This window comes from Mobula hypostoma, chromosome 21 (assembly GCF_963921235.1).
Source record: "Mobula hypostoma chromosome 21, sMobHyp1.1, whole genome shotgun sequence".
NCBI lineage: Eukaryota > Metazoa > Chordata > Chondrichthyes > Myliobatiformes > Myliobatidae > Mobula > Mobula hypostoma.
In genome coordinates this window covers 51,600,795-51,619,740 of record NC_086117.1, presented here as the reverse complement: position 1 = coordinate 51,619,740, position 18,946 = coordinate 51,600,795, and the positions used below count along the sequence as shown (strand labels likewise).

General features: G+C 45.1%; 1 protein-coding gene across 1 annotated transcript in view; it reads left to right on the top strand.

Moving 5' to 3' along the window:
- Positions 1-18,946, top strand: part of dnah10 (dynein axonemal heavy chain 10) — a 281,471-nt gene that overhangs the window by 244,585 nt on the left and 17,940 nt on the right. The window contains exons 67-74 of the mRNA XM_063073994.1: positions 4,198-4,352; positions 7,331-7,485; positions 9,014-9,197; positions 10,787-10,987; positions 13,280-13,489; positions 16,028-16,123; positions 17,005-17,176; positions 18,125-18,256. Of these exons, the coding sequence (XP_062930064.1) occupies positions 4,198-4,352; positions 7,331-7,485; positions 9,014-9,197; positions 10,787-10,987; positions 13,280-13,489; positions 16,028-16,123; positions 17,005-17,176; positions 18,125-18,256 (1,305 nt within the window). The remainder of the gene's footprint in view (positions 1-4,197; positions 4,353-7,330; positions 7,486-9,013; positions 9,198-10,786; positions 10,988-13,279; positions 13,490-16,027; positions 16,124-17,004; positions 17,177-18,124; positions 18,257-18,946) is intronic.

Below are 18,946 nucleotides of genomic sequence, written 5' to 3'. Positions count from 1 at the left end.
TTCTCTATTCTGCAAGGCCTCAAATTAATCCCCAATCTAAAATCACTCAATTTTTTGGAAAGTAGAAGATTGAGAGGAGATTTGATGGAGGTATACAAAATTATGAGGGGTATAGATAGGGTAAATGCAAGCAGGCTTTTTCCTCTGAGGTTGGGTGGGACAACAACCAGAGGTCATGGGTTAAGGGTGAAAGGTGAAAAGTTTAAGTGGACATGAGGGAAACTTCTTCACTCCCACTTCGTGGGAGTGTAGAATGAGCTGCCAGCATAAATGGTGCATGTGAGCTCGATTTCAATGTTGAAGAGAAATTTAGATAGGTACATGGATGGTAGGGGTATGGAGGACTATGGTCCTAGTTCAGGTGGATGGGAGTAGGCAGTTTCAGCACGGACTAGATGAGCCAAAGTGTCTGTTTCTGTGCTGTACTTTCCTCTGGTTCTGTGACTCCACCTGCTCTGCCAATGATTCATTCTTTAGTATTCCCAGTTTCTTCATTTCCTGTTGTGCTGATTTCCATCTGAGACAGGCACTATGTGGTATGGTGGTGATTGGGTACTGAGCTTTTGGTGCATCATCATTTTGTGATTTACTACTGAGAACTGTCAGGCAGGGCAGCCCAACTTGCACCCACTTCACATGGTAGAACACGCACAGGGATTATGTAGTGATTATATAAAAACTACTGCAATATTCTGACTGGACTGTACTGCAAAGTTAGTCATCATTTTTAAGAGAATACAGAATTAGAATTGGAGATTCTGAGTGTGATTGTGATCCCTTTCAAACATTCGATTTAGTAATTTTGATTATATGATAAGTATTAATTTTTGTTCAACAATCCTAACGAAGGGTCTTTGACCTGAAAGAGTATCTTTGTGTCTTGCAAATTTCTCCATATGCGCAGAGGAGTGCATTCTGACTGGCCTCACACTGTCCTGCTGCAGCTGCAAAGAACATTTTCACGACATGTCAGTGATAGTAAATCCGATTCTGATTCATTCCCTGCTAAGAGCATCTTAATGTCTCCAGGCTTTAATATTTGATAACATTTATATCTCTGTAAATGTGCTCATAAATAATGTAATTAAAGAAACAAGTGGGATCAATCGTTGCTGTTAATGGATGCTCTTGTTTCACGTAAAATGTTGATGTAAGTATATTAACAGTTCCAGTAGGCAGCAAGTCTGCAGTTAACTCAGCTGAGCTGCTCTACAACAAGACTGTAAATATTTTATGTCATATCCTTCCAGTAACAGTGGCTCGTTAGCATTCATTTCCCACCACTGTCTGTAAGAAGTTTGAACTTGCTCCCCATGACCACGTGGGTTCCCTGTATGTGCTTTGGTTTCCACCCACAGTCCAAAGACGTACTGATTTAGTAGGTTAATTGGTCATTGTAAATTGTCCCAGGATCAGGATGGGTTAAATCGGAGCTGCCAGGCAGTGCAGCTCACATGGCTGGAAGGGCCTATTCCACGCTGTGATAGACCCCTGTTGCTCATGCAGTGATTATCTGCTCCACCCTGTTTGTAACTCGTAGGCTGTCTCACAATATTGTAACTCTGAAAATCATTTCCTTCTCAAGCCCTGCTCAAGCCACAGCAGATGAAGATGGTGTTGTGTTCTAGGCCTTAGGCTGGTAGTTAAGTGTGTCTCTGCAGTTAACTGACATGCCACTTGAGGCCTTAGTGGGCTTAAGGATGTTTAAATTTCAGGGCCAGATGGGCTTTATGCCAGGCTGCTGTGGGAGGCGAGGAATTGATGAGGATCTGACAGAGATTTTAAAATCTTCACTGGCCACAGATGAGGTAGCAGATGACTGGAGGACAACAAAGGTGGCCTTCTTTTCTAGAGGAGTAGCAGGTCAAAGCCTGGTAGCCACAGACCTGTGAGTGTGGATTTTAGCAACACACATCCAACCCAGGCAGCATCTATAGGAAGAGATACAGTCGACATTTCAGGCCGAGACCCTTCATCAGGATTTTAGTGCTGCTTACCTACCCACAGTGGTCATACTTTGACTATAAAGAATGTGAAACATGTTATTGATTTGTCCTTCTTTCAAACCATTGATGATAGTTTGATTTTACTTTTCTGCAGTAGTCTTTCAGGATCATCCATATATCAAAACTTTTTCAAGTGTTTCATCCACTAATTATACAATCTACTGATAGGTCATTGATCTGGACCTTTTGCCTCAGATCCTGCCTGATTAACTGAGTATTTCTAGCCATTTCTCTTCTTATTTCAGAATTCTGATGCTATTGATACAGTTAAAACATAAGACGTAGGAGCGGAGTTAGGCCATTCGGCCCATCGAATCTGCTCTGTCATTCCATCATGGCTGATTTATTATTCCTCTCAACACCACGTTCCTGCCTTCTCCCCTAACCTTTGACACCCTGACTAATCAAGAGCCTGAAAACCTCCACTTTAAATATACCCAATAACTTAGCTTCCACAGCCGTCTGTGGCGATGAATTACGCAGATTCACTACCCTCTGCCTAAAGAAATTCCTCCTCATCTCCATTATAAATGGGCAGCTCTCTGTTCTGAGGTTGCGCCCTCTAGTCCTAGGCTCCCTCTCTATAGGAAACATCCTCTCCATATCCTCATCCTCATTCTTCGAACTCCAGCGGGTACAGGCTCAAATCCATCAAATGATCCTCATGTATTAGCCCTGTCATTCCAGGATTCATTCTCGTGAACCTCCTCTGAATCCTCTCCAAGCCAGCACATCATTTGTTAGATAAGGGGCCCTAAACTGCTCACAATACTCCAAGTGCGGTCTGACCAATGCTTTATAAAGCCTCAGCATTACATCCTTGCTCTTAAATTCTAGCCCTCTTGAAATGAATGTTAACATTACATTTCACTGACTCTACCTGTGGTAACCTATAAGTCCTTCACAAGGACTCCCAAGTCCCTTTGCACCTCAGATTTCTAAATTTTCTTCACGTTTAAGAAATAGCCCATGTCTTTATTCCTTTTATCAAAATGTATGACCATACACTTCCCTATATAATATTCCATCTGCCACTTCTTTGCCCATTCTCCCAATCTATCTACATCCTTTTACAGAATCTAAGGATAAGGAGTATGGGAGCAAAGAGGTCCTTCTGCAGTTGTACAGGGCCCTGGTGAGACCACACCTGGAGTATTGTGTATAGTTTTGGTCTCCAAATTTGAGGAAGGACATTCTTGCTATTGAGGGAGTGCAGCGGAGGTCATGAGGTTAATTCCCAGGATGGCGGGACTGTCAAATGTTGAAAGATTGGAGTGACTGGGCTTGTATACACTGGAATTTAGAAGGATGAGAGGGCATCTGATTGAAACATATAAGATTATTAAGGGATTGGACACACTAGAGGCAGGAAACATGTTCCCGATGTTGGGGGAGTACAGAACCAGAGGCCACAATTTGAGAATAAGGGGTAGGCCATTTAGAACGGAGTTGAGGAAAAACTTTTTCACCCAGAGAGTTGTGGATCTGTGGAATGCTCTGTCTCAGAAGGCAGTGGAGGCCAATTCCCTGGATGCTTTCAAGAAAGAGTTAGATAGAGCTCTTAATGATAGCGGAGTCAAGGGATATGGGGAGGAGGCAGGAACGAGGTACTGATTGTGGATGATCAGCCATGATCACAGTGAATGGCGGTGCTGACTCGAAGGGCCAAATGGCCTACTCCTGCACCTATTGTCTATTGTCAAATCATTGTCTTATAATGTGAAAAGAAGTGGTCCCAACACTGGTTCCTGCAGAACATCACTAGTCACTGGCAGCCAATCAGAAAAGGTCCCTTTTATTCCCACTCTTTGCCTCCTGCCAGTCAGCCAATTTTCTATCCATGCTAATACCTTTCCTGTAAAATGACAGGCTGTTATCTTGTTAATCAGCCTCATGTGCAGCACCTTGTCAAAGGCCTTCTGAAAATCCAAATAAACAACATTCACTGACTTTCCTTTGTCTATCCTGCCTGTTATTTCCTCAAGGAATTCCAACAGATTTGTCAGGCAAAATTTCCACCTGAGAAAACCATGCCCCCTTTATTCCCACTCTTTGCCCCCAACAGAGAACTAGGCAGAAAATGGCTTGATGATATTGCCCCATTGACCCAGGTTTCATAGACAAATTCCTGCTGATATAACAGATTAGCATTGACGTCAACCTGTTCTTACTTTGACTTTGCTTTTCACAGGAAACATATCTCTGGCGAAAAGCAAGCGGCCAAAGCCATGTCATTGGCTTCCGGATCAAGGCTGGGAGGATATTGTTCATCTTGCAGAGTCTTTTCCACAACTGTTTGCATCACTTCCAGAAGATCTGCAAAAGAATAAGGAGGTTTGGAAAAACGTAAGTATCATCTCATCTCACTCCAATGAATTTCTTTTCAGAAGTCAAGAGAAGTCAAAAGGACTTCAGGAGCGGTAGGTCAACAATCCATGGATGGGATTAAGGTATATATGAACTCTGAATAGCAGTATTTTCTTTGGGGCTCAGCGAATTACTGGGTTATGAGAAGCATTGAGAAATGAAGCTAGAACCAGAAGATGGTCTGATCACTGGGCAAAAAAAGCTGCAAATCGTAGCTGATTCCTGAGTTACGTTTGCTAATCCCATTGGCTGAAACAGGGAGGATCCTGGTAGCATTTTATTGCTGAATGATCGTGCTGCAGCAGGTCATGTGACAAATATTGTTGCATGTCCAGAGCAGTGGGAATAGGCAAGTTAATTACATCAGTGGTAGAGAAATGATTGGTCAAACCACTGAGGGACAGGATTCATCTACACTTGGAAAGGCAGGAGTTGATCAGGGAGAGAGACCTGGGGTAGATTCCCATCCATCCCGGGGGTCTTCTCTGTCCTAATGCTTTTCAGAAGCTCTGGCACTGATGTTATGTAGCAGGGCCAGATTAGTAGAGTCCATTCCGTTGTATGGTTCAGTGAAGGATTTCATGGTAGCTCAGAGATCAACCCCTAGATATGTGTGTATGCACCGGAGTACTGCAGCATGACTGCTGAGGGTTGGTTCTGGAGTTTCCCGTTAATTCTACAGATTAACTCCATTCTCATAGGAACTTAAGTGCAGATAAGGTGTCATATTGTGGCAAGGAAGATTAAAAGCAAAGACTAGACCATATCTTGGTCTTCTCTGACACTAGAATGGGTCAAATTTGCCTCTGGTAGACTCCTTAGTTACAATGCTGGATTGCATGATGGAGATGAATTTCTGTGAGTGTCTGAGCTTGAAGGAGGTGCTCCTTAGTCTTGCAGGTAGAAAAAGTCAAAGGTGATGAGTCTCCCTGTGGCAACAGCAGGGAGACGCTAAAGTTATCAGTCTTGTTCCAACATGAGGGGCTCGAACTCTATCCTCTTTTTGTGAATTTATGGCTGAAAGTCTTTACTCTCATCTTAGAACTCAGAGGGTATATCTTTTTAGTGGAGATGTGACTCTTCCAAAGACATGTCAGTGAGGAATGGTGGTGAGGCTGCTCTGTAATGGAGCTAAAGATACTCAAGTCAAGAAAAGAGTCATGGTTGTGGAGGTTTTTGATGCATTTTAATTCCTTTTAGTGGGTGCCTTGATGAGTTCACTTTGTGCTGTCGGCCTTCATTGGGTGGGGTATGCTTGTTTGGACAGTGGAGGAATTTGAGCTGCTGGATGTCTTGCAACCTTTCCTCCCATTATTCTTAAGTCCCTGGGCTTGCTGCTGCACCTCAGGTACCCGTGGAGTAGTTTCTTGTCTCGTAGTCCAGTACTGCTTTGTGTTTGCTGAGTCTTGATATTGGTAATGCAGGAAAATCCTCCGGTTGTGTAAAAGAGTAGCATTTTTCCCACAGTACTTGTATGGAGTTCTAAGCAGTATGTTTCAGGGACACGGACAGAGTTCTCATTTATGGCCAATTCCTGAGATGTGGTGTGACTATGTGACAGGTGGAGTTGTGCTGCCTCAGACAGCCCACAAGGCTGTAAAATATTGAGAACATGGTCACCACGCACAAAAGAATGTGCATTTATACTGTATTCATTTTTTTCTAAATCAGCAACAATTTTCAATTGTGTACATTTTTCCTCAAGTGGGAGAGAACTCTGGTAACTTTCCACATAGTGGTAGAAGTGATTTTACAGGGAGAACGCAGGAAAGGTCAGGTCCATAGAGGACCATCTGTGGCAGGCTGACAATCTGATGGAAATACGTGTGGGTGAAGTGGGCACCCAACTCTCTCCCAGTGGGAGTAACAGCTGGGTATACTTTATACTTTATTGTCGCCAAACAATTGATACTAGAATGTACAATCATCACAGCAATATTTGATTCTGCGCTTCCTGCTCCCTGGATTACAAATATTAAATATTAAAAATAGTAAAAATTAGTAAATATTAAAAATTTAAATTATAAATCATTAATAGAAAATAGAAAAATGGAAAGCAAGGTAGCGCAAAAAAACTGAGAGGCAGGTCCGGATATTTGGAGGGTACGGCCCAGATCTGGGTCAGGATCCGTTCAGCAGTCTTATCACAGTTGGAAAGAAGCTGTTCCCAAATCTGGCCGTACGAGTCTTCAAGCTCCTGAACCTTCTCCTGGAGGGAAGAGGGACGTAAAGTGTGTTGGCTGAGTGGGTCATGTCCTTGATTATCCTAGCAGTACTGCTCCGATAGCGTGCGGTGTAAAGTGAGTCCAAAGACAGAAGATTGGTTTGTGTGATGTGCTGCGCCGTGTTCACGATCTTCTGCAGCTTCTTTCGGTCTTGGACAGAACAACTTCCATACCAGGTTGTGATGCACCCTAGAAGAATGATTTCTACGGTGCATCTATAAAACTTAGTGAGGGTTTTAGGGAACAGGCCAAATTTCTTTAGTTTTCTCAGGAAGTAAAGGCGCTGGTGGGCCTTCTTGGCAGTGATCTCTGCTTGGTTGGATCAAGTCAGGTCACTTGTGATATTGACCCCGAGGAACTTAAAGCTTTTGACCTGTTCCACTTGCACACCACCGATGTAAATTGGGTCGTGTGGTCCGCTACTCCTTGTGAAGTCAACAACCAATTCCTTCGTCTTGCTGACGTTGAGGGATAGGTTATTGTCTTCGCACCATGCCACCAGGTTCTTAATTTCCTCTCTGGGTATGCAAGGCTACTCATCTCCCCTGGGTATTGATGGTTGTGGATGCAATTGCCACAATCAGTGGACTATACTGAATATTTCAATAGATAAATAACATATTTATCGTTCTAGTGACAAAGTGATTTGTCTATTAACACCACATCTACTGTATGTACACATATGCCTACACCTACACACTGTGTCTGAATGGTTGTTCCCATCTCCTCCAGTGGTATGACCTTGATGCACTTGAACAAGTGGGATTCCCTCTCCACTACAAGGACACACTGAACAGTTTTCAGAAGCTGCTGTTGCTGCGCTGTTTCCGTGTGGATCGTGTCTACCGGGCAGTGATGGACTACATCACGGTCACCATTGGGGAAAAGTAAGTGCCTGAGTATCATGGGGAAGAATGCTCCAGGTGTGGAGAGTGCTGGTTCAGAGGGGTAAGTCATCTCCACGTATAGCGAGTAGGCCCCCTTCACGTTCCTTAGTGCAGCTCCTTGCCACTCTAGTAGACATACTTCCTTTGAGGTACACTCAGCCTTCCTGCATATTCCTGGTTTCACACAAGGGAGGAGCCACTACCTAATTCACAGTATTTTTGTTTGACAATGCTTGCTTCAGCCTCTGTTGCTGAAGTACCTCATGGCCCGATAGTTAGTTAATGTGAGGAAAAGTCGAGTTCAAAGCTGCTGCTTCTTGCCTCTGGGATGCAGTTAAGATTTGTGCAATGCTATTAGTGACTTATTTTTGCATCAGCTAGTGCAGAAGCGTTAGGAATATATTGGTGCAGAAGTGGTTAGGCGAGACCCGACGCAGACTGGGAGACCGTTTCGCTGAACACCTACGCTCTGTCCGCCAGAGAAAGCAGGATCTCCCAGTGGCCACACATTTTAATTCCATGTCCCATTCCCATTCTGACATGTCCATCCATGGCAAGATGAAGCCACACTCAGGTTGGAGGAACAACACCTTATATTCCGTCTGGGTAGCCTCCAACCTGATGGCATGAACGTTGACTTCTCAAACTTCCGTTAATGTCCCTCCTCCCCTTCTTACCCCACCCCTTATTTATTTATTTGATATATCCCTCCCCCTTTTTTCTCTCTCTCTCTTTTTTCTTCCTCTGTCCCTCTCACTATAACTCCTTGCCTGTTCTCCACCCTCCAGGCTCCCCTCCCCCCAGGCTTCCCGTCCCATGATCCTCTCCCTTCTCCAGCCTGGTATCCCTTTTTCCAATCAACTTTCCAGCTCTTAGATCCACCCCTCCCCTCCTGTCTTCTCCTATTTTTTCGGATCTCCCCCTCCCCCTCCCATTTTCAAATCTCTTACTAGCTCTTCTTTCAGTTAGTCCTGACGAAGGGTCCCGGCCCAAAACGTCAACTGTACCTCTTCCTGTAGATGCTGCCTGGCCTGCTGCGTTCCACCAGCATTTTTTGTGTGTGTGCTTGAATTTCCTCGTGTCTAGGAATAGATCTGTAGGCTTGCAAAGCCAAATCTTTAATAGTGAGTGTGCCTGGAGGCTTCTTAATGTGCTGCAATGCAGTGTTGGCGAGGTGACAGCCAGCAGTCTGAGTCCACGAGCTTCTCCCACAGTTAGATGTGTCCTGCTGACACTGGAGTAGTTAGACAGGATTTCTGTGGAATATACTTCCCTGTATTTACCTCACTTGTTCACTGTAAATGGTTTTACAGATCTGTATATTGTTGGTAATAACATGATTCACAGTGAGATCCTTTGGACAATCCCATGTGATAATAATGTTAACTCAAGAGTCCTGTTTGCCTCCTATGCATTTAACAATTCAGGTAGCTCACACAGCTCCAGTAATGTAATATTAGCTGAACAATTATCCAGTTTGATAAACAAGAGTATGTACACTAATTTAAGCCATGTTCATTTTCTACAGGTTTGTTCAGCCACCTGTCATTAGTTTTGAAGCCATCTTTGAGCAGAGTACGGCCAATTCTCCCATCGTCTTCATCCTCAGCCCTGGCTCTGACCCAGCTTCAGACCTTTCAAAACTGGCTGAGCGATCAGGGTTCGGAACAAGTCGACTAAAATCCCTGGCAATGGGACAAGGACAAGAGAAGGTATTCCATAGCATCATGAGGAAAGCTCGCTGATTTCAATAGCTTAAACTGCTTGACATACATCTGCTTGATAACATTTGGACTGTCAGATGATTTTGAAGGAGCTCTCTCTTTCTCTGCTGTGAGATTACTGCAGCCGTTATCTACATTGTACATCCAGTCCTCTGCCCTTCACTGGAAGCTACATTATGCCTGTGTCCACACTGCAACTCTTGTTAAGGCCAGCAGGTCTGGCAAACCCAGGTGTAGAGATGATGGGAGAGGGGTCTGTGCAGGGAGGTGCATATTTACATTGTCCCTGAAGTTCCCTTACTTCCAAATGTTTTCCTTTCTCTCTCTAAGCTGCACATCTGAGCTCAAGTTTGGCTCCATCATTTCCTGCAGCTGGATCTAATGTCAAATTCAAAGTACATTTATTATGTATACTATATACAAGCTTGAGATTCATCTCCTTACAGACAGCCACAAATTAAAAAAAACAGAACCTATTTTAAAAAGACCATTAAACACCCATGTGCAGAGAAAAAAACTAATTATACAAACAGCTGAAGTTCACAAAAGGTGAACCCACAGCCATGAAACCAGTCATCACTACAGCCGATTCAGGCGACCATTTCTTGTGGGCCACAGCTTCAGTCCAGCGCAGAGCCGAGTAGACCTCGCAGTGCAGCAAGCTGTATACCAGCCAGTCCTTTGCCCCCCCCCCCGGGTCTGACAATCTGGCCTTTTCAATCTGGCACGGCGCTTAAATCGGCCAAACCTCAGGTTGTTCCTCACTCTCGTGCCCGGCCCCTACCGCTTTGATATGCTCACGAGCCCTGGCCCCGCTGCCTCGATTTGGCCAATACCTGACCTTTCTAATTCGTTCCAGTGCTTAGATTGATCAAACCTCAGATAACTCTATGTGCGAGTCTGGTGAACGAATTGGCAAGTTATTGTACCCAGGATATATGTCAGAATTTGGTCTGATTGAAACCAGCCAAGGATCATGGTCAGGAGGGAGGGCCTCGGTCTGAGACTGGGCACCAGGCTGTGACTGGAGGTCAGCCGGAACTAGGCTCCAGCCAGTTGGGGTGATGCCCCACCGAAACCCAGACATCACTGCAAGTGAATACTTACTACAGAGCACATGGAGATGGCAAAATAGCAGATTGTTAATAGATTTTCCCTTTTCTCTTCTAATATACAGTACTGGACGACAGAGGATATCCAGTCAGTCCACAAGTAACTTAGGGCTCCTTCCATCCTTCCCCACATAACTTTCCAATCCCCTCTCCTCTTCTTAGGTGCCTTGTCACCTTACGTCAACCACTCTGTAGTTGCAGGTTTGACATTCTCAATGCTTGGTTATAAAGAGGTTTCCCTTGGCATCAGCTGGGTTCATACCCACTCCACATTGTCAAAGGAAAGCTGAGCACAGGATAAATGACTTATTTGTGTCAACAGCAAAGATTGATTCAAACAGGACGGATCCTTTCGGTTTACAATTTGCAATATGGTTTTCACATTTCAAATGTTCCATTGGTGCACTGAGTGCTTGCAGCACACAGGTTAAATGTGTGAGCTGTTACCTTTCTTGTGTTTGCCAGGTAGCGCTGCAGTTGCTGGAGACAGCGGTGGCACGTGGGCAGTGGCTGATGCTGCAGAACTGCCATCTGCTTGTAAAATGGCTGAAGGAACTGGAAAAGGCGCTGGAGTTAATTCATAAGCCTCACCCTGACTTCCGCTTGTGGCTCACTACTGATCCAATCCAAGACTTCCCTATTGGAATACTCCAGAACTCACTTAAGGTAAAATCCAAGAACCTCCTCACTGGAAGATGATAAAAAATAACAATGTATAAATTTAAAATAAATATTTATACTTCCAGTTTATAACTGTTCCAGAGAGGGATTTATGGTGGGGGTGGGGGTGGGGGTGGGACAGATGCAGGCCATAGATTCTGCTACTGGGCCAGTCTCTAGAAAAGGGTTCACCAGAGAGCAGAGATGAGGAGACATTTTATTATTGCGGGCATTTGCAAACCTTCAGAATTCTCTTACTAGAGAAGGCAGGAAATGCTGAAACATTGCACATTGACAAGGTTCATATTGGAAACAGAAGATATGGGAATGGGGGAAGAAAGTGGGCTTGGAAAATATAACTAGCTGTGATCCAGTTGAACAGTAGAATAAGTACAAATCACATCTCACCCTCTCCCCCAACTTCTGCTTTACACGGAGTATACTCTCCATGACTCCCTGCAGATTGGAAGCTACACTTGTGTAGCTTACAACGTAATTTTATGAACAGTGAAATGTCCAGTGCTCCCAGTGCTGTCCTCCCATACACACTCACCTCTCCATCCAGGTTTCCCGTCCCAAGTCTTCCCCTCTCCCTCACCTGCGCTCCCCTGATCATTTCCTTCATATCTGCTTCCACCCACATCTGTGGCTGAAGAGGACATAAGGATCTCCTGTAAGGCCCCAGCAACCTCCCCCTGTGCTTCCCTCAGTATCCTTGCAAAGATCCCTGTCCCCTCAGACCCTAGGGACTGATCCACATAAAAAAATTTTCAAAATATTCAATTGCTCCTCCTTAAAATTGATATGCCTTATATCTCCCTAATCTTACCATTTTCCATGCCCTTCTCCTTAATGTACTCGTTAAGGACTTCACCCAGTTCTTCTGGCTCCACACTTAATTTCTCTCCTTTTTCCATGTCTGGTTTTACCCTTTTACTCTCAGTTACCCTCTTGCTACTGATAGGTGTTGGGATTTCCCCTTAATTCTACTTGCCGAGGACAAGTCCTGGCCACTTTTAACCCAACTACACATTTGTTTGTTCTTTCCTGCTTTCTTTATGGCTTGGGTAGAGGGTAGTAGTGAATAGATATTATTCTGATTGGAGATCTATGACCTGTGGTGTTTTGCAAGGATGTTGTTTGTGATCTACAAATGATTTCTGCAAAACATGATAACCATTCTGATGACAGGGTATCAACCAAACATGTCAACATGCCCTCCCACCCCCCGCAGATTTTGCTCAACCTGCTGAGTTCCTCCAGCAGGCTGATCGGTGTGACCAGGCTCAGACTAGGTGACCACTTTGCACTCTGTCGGCTTTGGTCTTTGGGAGCTCTCGGTTGCTAGCCATTGTAACTCCTTTCCCCACTCTCACAATGATTTGTCTGTCTGTAACCATTTCCATTGTCAGGGGAACAGCACATCATATTTCTCCTGGGTAATTTGCATCCCAACAGCATGAAATATCTAATTACAGGTAACCAGCTACTCCTCTGTCCCTGTTCTCTCTCTTCCTGATCTATCCAGTTGCTCCTGTACACAATGAGCCCCCATTACCCACTCCATCTGCCCATCACCCACACATTCTGCCCACTAGTTATCCTCCACCCACTTTTCCCATCTGTCCTCTCTACCTCCCTTATTTGGTTCCATGCTCAAACTTCCATTCCACCATTTGCAGTCCTTTGTCCTCTCCACCGTCACCTCCCAACCTCAGTCACTATTCCTACACTCCCTCCTCATCACCTCCCCCCACCTCCATTCACCTATGGCTTGCCAGCTCTTGCCCTACCCCGCACCCTCACTGACTCCCTCCTCTCTATCTTCCAGTCCAGATGAAGGATCTCAACTTGAAACAATGCCTGACCTTCTCCCCTCCCCCCAGAGACACAGCTTGACCCATTGACTCCTCCAGCAGCTTGTGCCTTTCTCCAGATCTCAGCATCTGCAGTCTCCTCTATCTCCTGTAAATGTTCTCTGTCATTGATCCTTATCTAGTAACAATTCCTCTAACCAGTAATGCAAGTCACTACTCAGTGACCAGTAGCAATAACTGCTTCCACCAGTAACAATATATTTAGGGCATTATAATAAAGTATAATACACTACACTGAAGAGACTTCTGGATGGGCAAATGGGATTAGTGTAGACAGGCGAAAGGTTTGGCTTCGATGTCATGGTCTGAAGGGCCGCTCTGTGCTGTCTATATCTGGTAACAATATTCTAACTAGTAACAATACCTGGTAACTGCTCTAACCAGTAATAGCTTAAAAGTGAGTGGTTGTTGGTCATTGCAGGTAGTGACGGAACCACCCAATGGCCTAAAGCTGAACATGAGAGCTACATATTTCAAGATCAGCCACGAAGCCTTGACCATGTGCACCCACTTTGCCTACAAGTCGCTGGTCTACGTTCTGGCGTTCTTCCATGCAGTGGTCCAGGAGCGAAGGAAGTATGGGAAGATTGGATGGAATGTGCCATACGATTTCAATGAATCTGATTTCCAGGTACTGTCACTTCTGTTTAATTTTCCTTTATGGACCTGAGCTGGTCAAAGTCAGAATCTGCTGTTGGTTATCAAGCTGGAGATGTTGTGAGGGAAGCTGACTTAAACTAGCAACAGGATACAGTTCTCCAACAGTAGTCCCAATGAAATCAGGAACAAGAAGAGTTTTCACTACAGTGGATCATTTGCCTATCATGTCCATACCTGCCGTAAGATCTACTTTGATTAAACTTGTTCCTTGTTCCCGTACGAACTAGGAGCAAGAGTTCATAATGACATATGAACTGAGCCCCTCATGGCTGATGTGCATTCATGTTCATTGGCCCTTGTTTATCAATTAGATATCAGGACATGGCAGAGGAGAAAACAACATCCAGTCAGTGGGACATTCAAACACAAGATGGTGGGGGTTTCAAGTCAGCCTGTCGTTGTAAAGGTAAAAGGCAACAATGGTAAGATTAGGGCTCCTGAAGATTTAATCAGGGAGAAGAAGAAAGCATATATCAAGAATAGGAAATCATTCTGAATGGGTCTCCTGAGGTTTATGGGGGATACAGAAAAGAAATTAAGAAGCAAAAAAGGGGCCATGAAATTATCTTGACCAGCAAGGTTAGGGAGAATCTTGACAAAACTTTTTATAAATATATTAGAAGCAAGAGGGTGGCTGAGAAAAGACAAAGTCATATGAGGAGCATTTGAAGACTCTGGGACCGTACTCACTGGAATTCGGAAGAATGAGGGGGGAATCTCATTGAAACCTATCAAATGTTGAAACGCTTTGATAGGGTAGATTTGGAGAGGATGTTTCCTATGGTGGAGAAGTCTAAGACCAGAGGACACAGTCTCAGAATAGAAGGACATCCATTTAGAATGGAGATGAGGAGGAATTTCTTTAGCCAGATCGTGATGAATCTGTGGAATTCTTTGTCACAGGTGGCTGTGGAGGCCAAGTTATTGGGTATACTTCAGTCGGAGGTTGATAGATTCTTGATTAGTCAGGGCATGAAGGGATGTGGGGAGAAGGCAGGAGACTGGGGTTGAGAGGGAGATGGATCAGCCATGATAGAATGGTGGAGTGGACTTGATGGGCTGAATGGCCTAATTCTGCTCCTATATCTTATGAAGGGGAAGAAGCCAAAATAAGAGGTTATAGGAGGGTGAAGCAGTACAAGCTGGCAGGAAAGGTGAAACCAGGTGAGGTGATAGTTAGGTGGGTCAGGGAGGGTGATGTGAGAAGCTGGGAGGTGATAGGTTGAAGAGATAAAGGACTGAAGAATGAATCTAATAAGAGAGGAGAGTGTACTACAGAATAAAGGATAGGTGGAGAGGAATAAGAGGGAGGTGATGGGCAGGTCATGAGGGCAGGGGAGGGGAAGAGAAGGGTTTATAGGCCGCAAGGAGGCTGGAAAAACAGAGGGAGTGGTTACTGGAAGTAAGAGAAATTGATATTGATGCCATCAGATTGGAGAACACCTAGATGGAAAATGAGGTGTTGCTCCTCTGACATGAGTTTGTCCTCATCCTGGCAGCCGATGAGACCGTGTACAGACACATCGGTGTGGGAATGGAACGGGGAATTGAAATCGGTGGCGAATGGGAACTCATGGCTGTTGTGGTGGACACGGCAAAGTACTCAGTGAAACGGTCCATCAGTTTGCGTCGTGTCTCACTGATATAGAGGAGGCCACACTAGGAGGACCAGATACAGCGGATGGCCCTGGCATTCTTGTAGGTGAAGTGTCACCTCCTTGGAAGGACTGCTAAGAGCTCTGAGTGGTGGTGAGGGTGGAGGTGTAGGCAGGTGTAGAATTTATCACAGTTGTAGGGGTAAGTGCCAGGAGGGACGAGTGGAGAAGGAAATCACATAGAGGGCATTCCCTGCGGAAAGCAGAGAGGTAAGAGCTGGGAAGGATGTGCTTCATGGTAAGTTTGTCCAACTGGAGATGGTGGAAGTTGTGGAAAATGATGGGTTGGATGTGGAGGCTCAGTGAGTGATAGGTGAGAACAAGGGGAACCCTGTCCCTGTTATGTCAGGGTTGATGGGATGGGATGAGGGCAGACTTGTAGGATATGGAAGAGATACAGGTCCCACTGAATTAATTTGCTGTTTTTTAATCTTTCCTACCAAAAAGCACATTTTTCCAGGATTATACTCCAGATATTTTTCTACTCACTTCATTTTTCCATATCCACATTTAGCCTCTAGTGCCCCCTTCACAACTTGTGTTCCTAAATAACCTTTGTCATCACAAACAATGTTATTTCCACAAAGTTACAAGCAATGAAGTTTATCCAGAGTAACACACACAAAATGCTGAAGGAACTCAGCAGGTCAGGCAGCATTTATGGAAAGGAATAATTGTTTGACATTTCAGGCTGAGACCCTTCATCAGGCCTGGAACATTGACTGTGTATTCCTTTCCATACATGCTGCCTTATCTGCTGAGTTCCTTCAGCATTTTGTGTGTGTGCTCTGGATTTCCAGCGTCTGCAGAATCTCTTGTGTTTCTGAAGTTCATCTGATCGTTTTTGCCCTCAGGTCTGCATGGAGATTCTCAACACTTACTTGACAAAGGCTCAGGAGCAGAATGACACCAGGATTCCATGGGGCAGTCTGAAGTATTTGATTGGAGAGGTACAGAGTACTTTCTTAAATATGTGCTCACCACAGGGATTTGTTCATCTCATGAATCTCTTCTTCTTAAGTCTGTCACCCCTACTGGGGTATAGGCTTCCGATAGCAGCTCATCAGAGTCCCCAGTCCTGGGCTGAAGGTTGATCTACCCTGTGGTTTTCGCTTTCACATGACTAAGGCAAAGATCCTTCCATTCCAGGGTGATTTCGTTGGAGCTTCTGTTGGCGTTTCTGTAGCTCTGGTGTTTTATGGGATGGGGTTGCTAGCTCCATGCCCATCCCTCCTCCGTTTGCAGCCAGGCTTGGGACTGTCCCTGGCAGAATTCATCACATGAGCATTGAAATTAAAATGTTCAGAATATAACCCACCTGTAAACAGTTCTCTATCTGATATCAATACATGATATTCTATTTCCAGTCCAGGAATTTGATGCACCAACCCCCACAGACGTTGCTCAACCCATTGAGTTTCTGCAGCAGATGCTACTCAAATCCCAGTATGGATGGGCAACACTCCTCTTTGTGAGGGACTATGATGGGCCTTTGGTTAAGATCAGGCTTGTATGCCATTGTATTGTTGATGTAAGATGCAGATGAACTGGAGATGGATTCTCCAGTCTGTCTGGATTGACAAAGGTTTCTGTGAAGTCATCTACAGTGACTTGTGCTGCTCTCCTCATTTCTCCTAAAGTTGATGGTGGTGAAGTTCATGTCTATTGTATTGGTAGATGGGTAGAATCCACAATTTAATTAGCATTCAACTCAAGCCCAGTTTCTAATGAAAGTGTCAGCAGTTGAAGTTATGCCTCTGTCATACAATGTGACAGTAGGAGATACAACTGGCAATGTTGTGGTGATGTTCGATTCTGGATCTTCCCTCAGGTGATGTACGGAGGCCGTTGCATCGACAGCTTTGATCGCCGTATCCTCACCACCTACATGGAGGAATTTCTGGGCGACTTCATATTTGACACTTTCCAACCTTTTCACTTCTTCCACAATGATGAAGTGGACTACAAAATCCCAAAGGATGGGAGCAAAGACGATTACACTGGTAAACCGCGACCAGGAGTTTGGGTTTGACTACACAGTAGATGGCTGGGCTTGTCAGTTAGGACAGTGGCAGCTGGTAGGTTATGCAGTGGTTTGGTGGGTGGGCTACATTTTTACATTCCCAGTGATCTATCTAAGCTGCCAGCATAGGGTTAATGATGCCAAGGTACCTGAGGTGCCAGGGTGGTTCACACTCAGCCTACCAGGACAGAAGCCTAGAGTAGGGCGTCTGATTTCCAGGGTGCAGACCTAATTAGGGAGTGTCCAACTGGCTGATTCCTCACTCAAATCACCAGGCTGCGGCCATTGTGGTGTTGGGAAATCCTGTACAGTCACTTAGATCATAAGGCCCTAGACAGAATCATCAATGTAAAGATGGAGAGCTTTCTTGGGCAATGTCATTTATCAGCCCTTTTAACTTTATCATCCCTCCAAGCACGTGCACCCATTAGCTGGTGCAGCTGTAATGGGGTCCCTGCGCATACAAAGGGAAAACGCTGAATTGGACCCATTGGACCAACTGTACTGTCCTGCTGTTTTCCTGGGAGATCAGTATCACAGCTGTCTGACTACACTCCTTGTCCGTGTAGAGAAATTGGTCTGTTACTGACCTTGGAGGGTTGAAGATTTCACAGTCTGCACCCTAATCAAAGCTCCAGTGGTCCAGAATAAACCGGCTGATCAAAGTGTAACCACCAGTAGGGATGAAGGGTTGGCCTTCTGGCAGGGACGTGACGTTGGCATTGGCAGGGACATGAGGTTGGCATCGTCAGGGATGTGAGGTTGGCATCGGCAGGGACGTGAGGTTGGCATTGACAGGGACGTGAGGTTGGCATCGACAGGGACGTGGGATTGGCCTGCCATCAGGGTGTACGGGTCTTCTGCTCTCTGTTACTTCAATAGGATGGAGGATGTTTTTAACGAACATAATGGAATTATCAATTTCCAGATGAGATTGAATCTCTTCCACTTGCAAACACTCCTGAAGTATTTGGACTTCACCCCAATGCTGAGATTGGTTACTACACACAGGCAGCGCGCAGTATGTGGGGACACCTGATTGATCTCCAGCCTCAGACAGGTACCTCAACTGTTTCTGTGTTCATTGCCGTCCTACCAGCTGTTCACGGAGGACATATGACCTCATGAACTAAGTTCTAATTTACTTCCATTTCATTTCAGTTTCTAACTGTACCCTGAATGTCACCCATTATTACACCACTCTGTCACCAGGCTCAGCCAGTCTAGGGTCCCAGAAGCTCCTCCATCCCATCTCAGGACAAGTTCACATTTAAATTTAATTGTCATTCAACCATACACAAGAATACAGCCAAATGAACCGGTGTTGCTCTAGGGCCAAGGCGCAAAACACTGACCAACAGGCACACACAGTGCATATAATTATCATACAAAATAAATATATATGAATAATATTATAGACTGAGTATCTTGGCCTGTAGATTGAGGGTACATAGATGTTATGCTGAAGCCAAGTTTCTGCAAGAACAGCCCTCGCCCTGCTCCATCCCAGGGGCCAGTCCTTGGGCAAGCTACACCTGAGCCTTCTCACTCCATTACCTGGAACCTGTCGCTCCTCAGCCCAACCCCAGGATCTTCCTATCTCCACATTCTTCCCCCACACAATTCCAGAACTGTCCCTGTCCCATTGGTCTAGTACCTCTTGCCTCCTCTTCTGTTCTCTGTGTCTCTGGAGTCTCTCTACCCCAAGACTAACCACACACACCCTGTCTCTTCACCCAGACTGTACAAG